This window comes from Papaver somniferum, chromosome 3 (assembly GCF_003573695.1).
Source record: "Papaver somniferum cultivar HN1 chromosome 3, ASM357369v1, whole genome shotgun sequence".
NCBI lineage: Eukaryota > Viridiplantae > Streptophyta > Magnoliopsida > Ranunculales > Papaveraceae > Papaver > Papaver somniferum.
This window is the reverse complement of record NC_039360.1, coordinates 205,282,545-205,294,691: the sequence shown is the minus strand read 5'-3', so window position 1 is coordinate 205,294,691 and position 12,147 is coordinate 205,282,545. Positions and strand designations below refer to the sequence as shown.

Sequence of the window (12,147 nt, the reverse complement as noted above, 5' to 3'; positions counted from 1 at the left end):
AATATCCAAAAGTATACGATTTCCTTCCATTCAAGACACGTACAAAATCTTACTATCATGGTAAGAAGATAATCATGTCTTAAAGACACAAATATCCCCATAAAATCATGACCAGAATCTCACACAATTGAGATTTCTTTTCCCGCCAAATATCTTTCCCGTGAAGAAGAAGATGGGTGCCCCCTATCCGGTCCTGGGGTGCGAATAGCAGATGCCATGAGGGGTGTCTCTGATCAGCTGCTTGGGTGCAAATATCCTTTGGGTACCCCTTATCATTTGGGCGCCCCTTATCCACAAGTGAGAGTCTGAATAACACGTTCCTTCCGGTGCTTTAAACGACTTTTCGAGCCGATTTTTCCAAGAATGTTTATTTCCAAAAATACCTAAAAACACATAAAATACCATAATAAGTACAAAAATAGAGTACCAACAATACATGAAATTAATGACAATGTAGACACAAAAATGTGTCTATCAGGTTTCACATGATACCCCTATACCTGGTGCAACCAAAGAACTGATAATACTAGAGTGGAGAAAAGATTGGACAGAGTTTTCTGCAATGATGAGTGGATAGACTTGTTCCATCAATAAATCTATACCACCTAGTTGCAAGAGGATCTGATCACATTCCTATAATCCTAAAAAATAGTCCTAATTGGAAAGACGGTGCTTACCCATTCAAATATTTTGGAGGATGGATGGAACATCCAGACCGCAAAAGAATTATAATGGAAGCATGGAACTCTAACAAATCTGGTTCTGCTAGCTACTCCTAAGCCAAAAATCTGAGTATTGTTAAGAATGTCCTCAAAAGGTGGAATAAAACTGTCTTTGGAAACATAAAGCACAAAATTTCTGAATTAAAAAAGAACATAGAGAAACTCTCACAAAACACTAATAGATGTCCTATTGCTATAAAGAAACTTGAAGAATATCTACAGCAATGGAAGGACATAGAGGAGGATTACTGGAAAACCAAAAGCAGAAACAATAGAATAAATTTGGGGGATAGAAACACTTCTTACTTCCACAACTCTGCTAGAACAAGATACAGAAGAAATAGAGTTGATACCTTAAAAGGAAAAAATGGAATATGGTTGAAAGACGGAACTTCCATAGCAAACTGTCTCATTGATCATTTCAAGGAAATTGCAACCACTTCCAATCCAACTTTGGATAATGATCTGATAAAACTAATCCCGAAAGTGGTCACTGAGAAGAAAATACAAAACTCCTAGAAATTCCTTCACCACAGGAGATTAAGAATGCACTTTTTGATATGGAAGGAAACAAAGCTCCTGGCCCAAATGGTTTCCCACCAAATTTTTTCCAAGATAACTGGAGAACCATAGGTCCTCTCCTTATAAAAATGGTGCAAAAGATTTTCACCACTGGTTTCCTTGTAAAAGAGATGAACTCTACTTTCATCTCCTTAATTCCAAAAGTGCAATTCCCATGTGCTCCAGTTGATTTCAGACCAATAGCTCTTTGCAACACGACCTATAAGATTATTTCAAAAATCTTGGCAAAAAGGCTGAAACCTTTATTGCACAAGATCATCTCTCCTTATCAATCTGCTTTCATACCCGGAAGGCAAATTAATGATAACACCATGGTTTCCCATGAAATAATACATAATATGAGAACTAGAAGAGATAACCAAGGTTGGATGGGGCTGAAAATTGACATGTCAAAAGCTTTTGACAGAGTGGAGTGGAACTTCCTACTAGCTGTGCTAGAAAAGATGGGATTCTCCACAAAATGGTGCAACCTAATAATGCAATGCATCTCTACCACAAATCTGGCCATTTTGCTCAATGGAGTACCATGTGATTTCTTTAAACCATCCAGAGGACTAAGGCAAGGAGACCCACTATCTCCTTACCTCTTTATTCTCTGCATGAAATTCCTATCTAGAACTTTAATGGATGCTGAAATATATAAGAAAATCCATGGAATAAAAATAGTCAAAAAAGCTCCATCTGTCAGCCACCTGCTATTTGCAGATGATTGCATCATCTTCTGCAAAGCCAACAGAGAGGAAGCTATGAACATTCTACATCTATTCCAAAAATTTAGCTCTGGATCTGGGCAAATGATAAATCTCAGCAAATCTGGAATATTTTTCAGTATAAATACCCCAAAAGATGTGTTACAGGAGGTTCTAGAAATAATGAAAATAGCACCTATTCCTTTAGATGATAAATATCTGGGATCTCCCCTATTCACAAATAAATCCAAAATAAAAGCTTTCCATCCTATCATTGGGATAATGAAAGGAAGGTTTGCTAACTGGAAAGAAAAAACAATAAATCCAGCTGGAAAAATGGTTATGTAAAACATGTCACCTCAACTATGGCAAACTACCAAATGAGCACTTTCAAGCTACCTAAAACTGTCATAAAGGAGATGAATGATATCCAAAGAGATTTTTCTGGGGAAAGGAAGAAGGTAAGAGTAAAGGAATATATCCTAAAGCTTGGCAGGCAGTTTGCACAACAAAATAAGAAGGTGGTATAGGTTTGGTAAACCTGGAAAAATTCAACAGTGCAATAATATAAAACATAGGATGGAGGATGATAAAGCAACCTGAGGCCATAAGTGCTCAAATAATGCAATCCAAATATTTCCCAGAGGGGGACTTAATGCATATGTCCACAAAACCAAAGCCTACTGACTCATGGTCTGGAAAGGGGTCCTATCAGGCATTGAAAACATACAAAAAATTTGTAAATGGGAAATTGGTAAAGGTGACAAAATCCTAATATGGTATGATAAATGGATATCCAACCACAAAGAAACTATTGAAAAACCTGACAATTACCCAGAAAATATCACAAAAGTAAGTGATCTGATTGTAAACAACACTCACTGGAATGAAACTCTTCTTTCTGATCTATTCAGTAATGACATTGCTGAGAAGATAAGAAAAACCAGGATAAACACAAATCAGGAGGATAGAGTAATCTGGCCTCTGACACAAAATGGAAATTTCACTGTCAAAACTTTATACAAGGAATTGACAAGAAATAAATCCAACCATCAAGGAGGAACTAAAAATTGGAAGGAAGTCTGGAATCTAAAGACAATCCCCTCAATAAGACTATTCATATGGAAAGCTTCCCATAACATCTTACCTGCTAATGACAGGATAGGCAGACATCTCACTTACATTGACAGCATATGTAAAATCTGTCACTGCCAAAGGGAAACCCTAATACACCTGTTTATGTACTGTCCAATTGTCATACAAGTTTGGAAGGAACTAAGGATTATTCATGAAGAGGTCTATGGTCAACATGATGATTTTCATGGTTGGCTATCTCACCTATTGAATGGAAGGAGCCACAATCACACCCAAAAAGATTGGGCTGAGCTTTGTGTTACAGTTCTATGGCATGTCTGGAAAGAGAGATGTAATATACATTTCAACAAACCAACAACCACAATCCCACAACTTGTAAGAGAAATAAAGGTTTTCATGAACACAAAAGAAGCAGCTGAGGCAAAAGACAAGAAAAATTTCATGCACACAGGTTACTCCAAAAAGGAGGCTGAAACTCAAATTATAGAATTCAGACCAAACTGGAGGCCTCCAGGAGTGTTCACCTTAAAAATAAACACAGCCATATTCTATGACATCTCAAGTCATTACTTTGGAATAGGACTAATCCTGCATGACTTTACAGGAAATTGCACAGGGGCTAAGAGCTTTGGGCAGCTCCAAGGAAGCACAATAGACATTCAAAAGAAAACTTCTCATGAGACATACAATTGGGTTGCGGAGCTGGAGAGCAGAATGGAGATAGAATCAAATTCCTGCAATCTAATAAAGCTGACCAGAAGTATTCATGCTGAGCACATTGAAGAAAGATTCAAGCAGAAGGACAATAAAGCAAAGTATTTTTGAGATTATCACTTGGAGCACTACGACCCCTCTACAAAACTCTCTAGCTTTAAATTTGGCAAAACTCTATTATGTCTGTAATATCCCAAAATCTTGGAGGGAACATGAAGTCCAAACTATTTTACATCATCTTAATGAGGAGTCTGTAAGCCTCCTTCGTGCTAGCAATTCGTAACCCTTAGGACCAGGTTTTGTCCATTTTCTTATAAAAAAAAGTTTATCAATAACACAATTAATGTTAACAGGCCTGGCTACAATATAATGCAAACTCTTTTCTATGATCCTATGCATGATGAAGATCTAAAAATTCTAGATAGAGAACCTGAAAAACATGTAACTTATCTAAGTATGAGAATGTCCATAGCCCTAACTATGCATAACCCAATAAGTCAATCTGGAATTGGCATAACTTTGATGGATTTTTCAGGTAACATAATCGAGGCAAGAGGGTACTTTGAGGACTGCAAAACTAGAGAACAATTAGAAGAGAAAGGTGCTGAAGCAGCCTTCTGGTGGGAAACTGAATAGGGTGGCTACAATATCACTTTCCAAAGTGATTCAGAATCTACTCTAAAGCTGCTAATGGGAAGATATGCAAAAGCTAGGCAACAACGTTATATGATTAATGAAGACTTTGAAGCAAACATAAACTTCTGTATTAACTTCAAGGCTATTGCTTTTATTTTAATTTCTAGATTCAGCATTAGAAAGGCAGCAAACATAGCAACTTTCTGTAACTTAAATTCCATTCAAAATATTTGGACAGGTGACGGACTTGGTGCAATATTGCATTATCTGTACATTGAAAACTGTCGTAACCTTGTTAATGATATGGGCTCTCGTGTTTATGAGAACCATACTCATCAATCTGTTATAGGAGTTAACAATATGTTGCTAGGGGATAATATCTCAAATTGCTATCATGAGACAATGGCAACCAACACTTTGAGTAACTCTTGTAACCTGTTTTTGCTTTTTAATCAACTTAACTTTCAAAAAAAAAAAAAAAATGCTCGACGGCTTATATTTCGACTCCTCACGAGATTTCACAAAAATAGCCACTTAAATGGAAAGTTCTGACTTTCAAAAAAAAAAATAAAAAAAAAATGGAAAGTTCTGCAAAGTTTGGTCTTGTTGAACAATCAGAAAAAGAAGAAAAAGTCACCTTTCACCAGTCACTGCCTTGCAACATTTACACTCAGATTAACCCCAATTACATTACATGCTGGGCCTTGCCATTACCTATATGAATAGGCACAAAAAGGGATTTCCAGTTCCTCTTTATTCAATAGATATATATCTATCTATATATATATACATATACACACCTACACTCTAACACAGTCTACACTGCTGACCTACTACTACTAATAATAAAGAAGACATGAATACTAGTTTGCAGACCATCATTTTAGGTTTTCTTACTCCCATACTCACTTCTTGGAAGGCTGAAGAAGATCTTCAGTTTTTGCAAATCTTCCTCGAACCCTTGGTTGACTGTCGGCCAATGCTTTCCTACATGCATACTGAAATAAAAAGAACAAATAACCCACATCACCACCTTCATTTGGTGACCTCAGAGAAGAGGCAATTTAATCACTGCAAGAGCAAAACACATTTATGAGTAGTAACTTTACCTTGATTTTCCGTCCGAAGTTCCTCTTGTTCCTCTTCTTCCTGTATCTAGAAAGCTTTTGCTTGCGTTCTTCAATTGTGTAATTGCCAATGGTCAATGGTCGCTCAAATGAAGAAAACGTAAGATTGGTGCTATTGCAATTATGGAGAGTCTGCCAGAAAAACTCAAAATCAATGATCCACCCCCACATCCTGTGGAAATGGCAAGAGATATCTAAACCATTCTCAGTAAGAATACTGTTGTTGTGACAAATAAATGCTCAGCAATTACAAGACCTTACTCAATTCCAGATGCATACAGGTTTTACATTGCTCTTACTAGCCAGTAAAATAATTCAGGTTCTCTTTTAAATAAAAGGCCAAATGGAAGGTCATTGAAATGAGAGATGACTTCAACCATCAAATGTGGCACCGTTACTAAAGTCCAGATTCCAGAAGGATAAGCACAACCCCACTAAGTGATTCTAACACTTGCATGTTTTCTGCATGTGCACACCATCATGTGATGACAAAGTTTTCCCTTAGCTAGGTCAGCTTATCATCATGATTATTAGTGGACACTATGCACAAAAAAGAAGAAGAAGGAGAGTGTCCAAAATATACTAATGATTCAAGACAAGTAATTATTAACACACGAAGTAAAGCCAAGGGGTTAAGCACCTGGGCACTGGAAATCATTCTTTGTTTTGCCTTGATTTGCTACACCCATGCGGAAAGACACATGTATTAGTAAAATTCTGTTGAAAATCGATATTTGGATCTGCTAATATAAACTTGCACAACAATACGATATCTTTGTTGGATATTAAAATTATTAACTGCTACACCACTTCATGGGTTCGGAATATTATATCTCTCCATCTTATCAGTTATGTCATATCAAACCAAATCTTATTTACAAATCGGTACTTAACCTTTCATCTATTTCCTGCATTACTTCGCCAAGAAAAGGAAAAAAGAGAAACGTATAGAACTGCTATTTTGCATGCTCAAGGTTTAAAAAAACACCCAAAAAAAAACAAAAAGGAAGACAGGTGCTAGTCTTTAAGAATAACAGATAGCATTAGAAGTAATATAAATGCTCGTAAAGTTAAATTTATTCAACACTGACCTGTATGTCTCCCTCACTGAAGGCCCTTCGCATCCCATAAGCATCTCCAAAATCCACCAACTGGAAGTCCAAAAAGTTTGGTCTTGTTGCACCTTCATGTATCCATTCCATTGAGCTCAAGCATCCAGAACTAACACTTTTTTGAATTGACCCATCCAAGATCGACCGATCATTCTCTGCAGTTTGACCCTCATCCATTGAAACAACAGGAATCTTGACATCCATGATATCAGAAAACTGCTCTTCCATCGCAGACTTTTCCAATAGATCTTTTTCACATTCATAAAAGACCTCGTTGAGCAGTTGCTCAGTTTGAAAAGATTCAAGGTCTGACATCTTTATTGCTTGAGTGGACATGACCTCTTCCCCGCAAGAAATCATGGAAATGGCTGTCATCGGATGCAGGGGCATTTCTGGTTCTTCAACGATGAGTTTGGGAGCTTTAAATAGATCTCCTTCTTCTCCCAAGTCATACTCTGAGACTGAGGAGGTCTGAGCTAGATTGCTCTGTGGAGGAAGAAACAAAGAAGCTTGCATAAGTTCCAGCGAAGTAAAAAGAAAGGAAAAAAGAAGATTGTGTTGAATCAATTGAGAACTAGCATTCATCTAGAGATACCCCTCCCCATACCCAATCACAAACAACAAAACAATTGTAGTACAACAGGCAGGCTATAGTCTTCTCTAGTGCGAATAAGATTGGTAAGCATGAGAAACCCAATAAGTAAAGTGTCGCAGATAGACACTCAGCTATATCGATAATTTTTAGTCAAAAGACTGGAAAATAGAGGTCACATAATTCAGTGACACAGACTATATGCATGATCATCAGTTACCAACAAGGTTCATGATATTTGGATAACCACCTGATCAAAGATATAATGATAGGTCAAAATGTTAGCGGATAGATCAAATTTACCCGAGGCTTTAATTAGTTGTGCATATTCAAGTGCTCAAAAAACTCAAATTAGTCAACCCTGTGGTGGAGTGGTTCATAGCATATGCACCAGTAGTATAGCTCTGATCCTTAAAAACTTAGACTTGGTCCAAGGATGTTTAATGCAGATTTAAGACTGCCAACTTAAAGAGTACAGAACAAGGTCTCTAGGGAAACATTTTGATGGCAGAAGGTGGTGCTGGTGGCACAAGCAGAATGATCTTCAATAATTAGAATTGAAATATTCGGAAGAATTATTTGAGGCAAAAAATGTCACTATTACCTCAATAAACAAACAAAAAAATAAAATAAAAGAAGAATATCAATCGAAGAGTTAGGGCATCTGTCGTTATAAAAGGCCAACTGTATTATAAGAATTTTAGTCGCCATCTTGACGAGACCGATAATATTAGCACTAAAAATAGAAGATTAATACAATAAACAAGCAGTAGACAAACACACAAAAGAAAAAAACAAGGAAAGATAATAAAGCATTTCCCTCTATAAAAACAAATAACTTTTACAAAAACCTTATCTTAGTTGTCCTACACAAACTGACAAAACATTCCGTCCTTGTTATACGAAGATAAAATAGCGATAATAGAGACACACACAGCTTAGTAACCTAAGGTACACCATTGGTTGATCAAAAAATTGTACAATTATATCCACTTATTTCAAAGGTGAATTTCTCCTCAAAATGTGAACAAAAACATCATTAATAGGCCTATCAGCTAAATTTGTATTTAGTCATCCATCTTTGGAATATCTGGACAAATCAAATCAAGAAAGACAGCTACGGGTCCAACAAAGAAACATCAGGGTAGTAGAAAAACGAAATACAGCCTCTTCATACTCCTAATTAATTAGAACCTGGCTATGTAGACATGACATAAAACAATAAGGTAAAAATCAAAATCAATTTTTTTTGTTTATTAAGTCTTAATTGAAGTCAATTTAACCATGCTACAGATACCCTGTTTGCACCAACGCTTCATCCACAACTGAGCACGCAAGGATATTAGTTCCTAATCGTGCACTACCAGAGTGACAAAGTGGATCAGGCATGCAGAATCTCATCCCTCGCTTCATCTGGTGGTAGCTGGTGCAAATGGATACAAATAGCATATTTGTACTATATTAGCGCATATACATGGAACACCAGATTAATCTATCAAAAGTCCACTCCAAAATCATCTTCTCTACTTACTTGCTTAGTGATTTTTGTTTTTTTTTTGACACAGTTAGTGGTGTCTTTACTACTCAAAGTACTACTACCTTTCAAAACCATACTAAAAGACATCAGGAAAAAGAAAAAAAAATCAGTTATAACTTTTTTTCCTCTTTAATTTTCGTATTATTTTTATTATTTTTTTTCCTGAGGCATTATTTGTATTCTTACCTGTAGGATCTAACTGCTGAAAGAATAGACTGCAGATTAACCCCAAAAATATCTTCACATTAGAAATTGGAGAAGAAAAAAGAAAGAAGGTGAGAAGGATACATCTGTCCGTTTTAATTTCATAAAATATTCAGGCGACTAAAAGTGTTCATCTCTTTCTCTCATTTTTCTTTTCCTTTCAAGCCACAAAGTAGGCAATCACTTCAGAGAATTCATTTTTAGTTTCAATCAAAATTGAGCTACTACAATCCAAAGAAAGTAAGAATAATCAAGAAAACAGAGAAAATTTGCAATTTATTTTGACGCCTAAACAAAACTCATGAATCTCAGAAAAGGAAACAAAATAAAAGAAACAAGTGAAAATGAAATTACCCTTGAACTACCGCCACAAGTTCTCTGGCTTCGACAAAACTCCTCTAGATGTTGAACTTCCTGTGAAAAATTCTGGAAATATGGCAATAAAAGTCCTGTTTCTCCATACATTTTCTCGTTAATTTCACTCTATCTCTCTCTACACAGACAGAAGCGGAATAGCTCAAGTTCTTTCAACTTCTTGCTTGATTATTTAGTTATTGCTGTCGTAGTTGAAAAATAAATAAGAAAGCACTTCACAGAGGAGGTCTGAGATTTATAAACCCTTTCCAACTTAGCATCCTCCTTAAGATGTATACAGTGTTATCTCCTACACCTTATTTCTTATCTGTTGATATTCTTCGATACGTGCAAATATCCAATGGTTATAAGTATTTAAGAAGGCATGTTCCGCATTATCCCTTTTTTGTTTTTCTCTGACTGTGAGTGTGTAGGGAGTTTTTGGTTTCCCTAATGTCGACAAGCGAATTCACCGTTGGACCAGCTTACGGCAGGTATAGTAATTAGTAGTTTTACATGAAAAAATTTAAAGTATCCGCAGCACCCTAGCTTATAATTTAGTTATGGATACTCCAACAAACAATCTCATTGATGAATAAGTAGAGAAGAAACAATGAGTCTCTAATTAGTTCCGGTAGATACGACGCTTTAAAAGAGACGGATAATGATATAATTGAGGAGTTGAACGGTTTAGACAAATGATGATTGAGGGGTTGGATTGTTAAAAGAGGGGAAAATTAGGAATATGACCCGTTTTCACTAAAGAAAACTAAAAAATCTGTCCCAACCATCTGGAAAAACTGTTAAGTGGTCAATATCAGTCATTGACTGGTCAAATTTCATAACAAAATTACATATACACCCTTCACTTTGCCTTCATTTTTATGTTTTTTTTTTCTTAAACGCAGCAGCCATGGAAATAACTTAGATTTCTTGTGGATCTCTAATTGACAATTCAGGCACGATCGTTTCATCTTATCGTGACAAACAAATACTTACCTGGACTTTAAATATGTAATTATGGATAATCCTTAATTGATGATGGATCCCTAATTTCATCTAAAATCCCAGAAATTTAAATCGATGAAATAAAACTCACAAAGCTAAATTTCTACATAATCAATGAGTACCCATTCATGAATTTGACAAGTAATCACCATCAATTAGAAGCACAACACAACACAACACAAATAATATTCAACACAAAAACGCTAACTTCAATTATGTAATTTGCTTGAATCAGCAAATCCTAATTTCAACTTCTTTTACAATAATAATAGTAAAAATCCCAAAAACCCTAACACCCAAATTCATAAAAGAGTTTTTTTATGTCTTCTCAAAGCATTAACAAATTCATGACAGCGGGGATCTTTTTCAAAGTTGTTTAGTATAAGCACAATAACACGAATAACATTCTCTAAGAAGATTGTTTCTTCATAAATCTGCCAACACCATATCTTGTGTAACTGCAAATTCAAAAAAGGTTTTCTTAAGAAGGTTTAATAGATTGGATGAAATAAAAAACTTATACTTCAGAAAGGGAGAGATGTTTTCCTTTTTTTTTCGGAGTAATAAACCAGAGAGGAGGAGAAGACGAGGGGATGAAAGTATGAAACTAGGATAGGAGTCTACTTTAAGGTGAACAACATATTGATTCTTTTAGTTTCACGTGTAATCCCCATGTGCGCAATATTGAATAGTTAACGAAAAATTTGGATGGTTGGACAAATTTCTTAATTTTTTCCGTTATGGAATAGATCTCCAAACGCATTGGTGAAAACGAGAATATTCCTAATTTTCCCTTAAAAGATTCTCCAATAAATCAGTTGACGTAAATCTTATTCCAACTTTGACTCCAAGACAAACAAAGCCGACATTAAACTCTTCCAACACAAGTAGAATGCTTAACCCTATTGTGGAGGAAGAAGCTCCGGGAGTCTTGAAGTGGGCAGATATAATGATGGAAAATGATGAAGAAAAAGTCAGGAAAAAGAAAAAGAAGAAGGCTACAACAACAGTTGATGCTCATACTTCGAAGAATAGAAAGTCTCGTGATCCTTTGTAGCCGAAGAAATATAGTTTTGCTCCCCGAATGTTAGGGATTGAACTGTTAGTGCTAGAGTTAAAATGAAGTTTTTTTTGGACAAGAGTAGTACTAAGATGAGTGACCTCTTGGGAAGTCCTCTTGTACTTGATATCTATGTAATTTTGATTTGTTTTGATTCTTGATGTACTTGATATCACTTAATATAACCTTCTTTATTACCAACATCACTTAATTTGTAATTTTTCTCATAAATCTCAACTAAACTTCTTATAATACAATGAAAGCGAGTGAATGCATATTATTGTTTTCGGGAAGTAGAGTGTCAAACAATGTATATAAGCGTATCCTTATTATGTACGAACAAGAGCTAAATGATATAATATTTTAACAAATGCTTTATCCCTTTCAAAATATGTGACGTTGGAGCTAATATGGTGTTTAAAACTTTGCGAATCATAGAAAAGAAAATATCTTGTGTCCTTATCAAACATTTTCTATCGTGATTCTCCTTGTTTGAGGCTTCTATATCTATTGATTGATTCTCGTGTGTATGTCGTTTCGCACATTTTGGTTGTAAGTTGGTCTTCTTTAATTTTCATAGGTCATTCGTAACTTTATATTATGATGAGGCATTTATTGGTATGCACGCATCCGATCGATAGGTCCATTTTCTCCCCAGAATTGATGTGTATGGCGGATTTGTGTCGATGGTATGAGAGCATTCTTTGATGGTGAT

The 12,147-nt window shown here is 35.7% G+C and overlaps 1 protein-coding gene across 4 annotated transcripts; it reads right to left on the bottom strand.

Moving 5' to 3' along the window:
• Positions 1 to 5,024: 5,024 nt before the first annotated feature.
• LOC113358477 (two-component response regulator-like APRR9) lies at positions 5,025 to 9,607 on the bottom strand. 4 transcript variants are annotated; one of them, XR_003364549.1, is made up of 5 exons: positions 9,365 to 9,607; positions 6,657 to 7,163; positions 6,206 to 6,244; positions 5,548 to 5,759; positions 5,025 to 5,436 (listed from the first exon to the last, which is right to left on the bottom strand). XR_003364549.1 is itself a non-coding variant. In XM_026602070.1 (5 exons), exons 1-5 carry the CDS (start codon positions 9,473 to 9,475, stop codon positions 5,344 to 5,346), a joined length of 900 nt encoding a protein of 299 aa, XP_026457855.1. In that variant the 5' UTR covers positions 9,476 to 9,607; the 3' UTR covers positions 5,025 to 5,343. The 4 variants fall into 4 exon arrangements, 2 of the variants coding, with proteins under 2 accessions (XP_026457855.1, XP_026457856.1); XM_026602070.1 differs by having other exon boundaries at positions 5,548 to 5,697; XR_003364550.1 differs by lacking the exon at positions 6,206 to 6,244.
• Between the last annotated feature and the right edge of the window lie 2,540 nt (positions 9,608 to 12,147).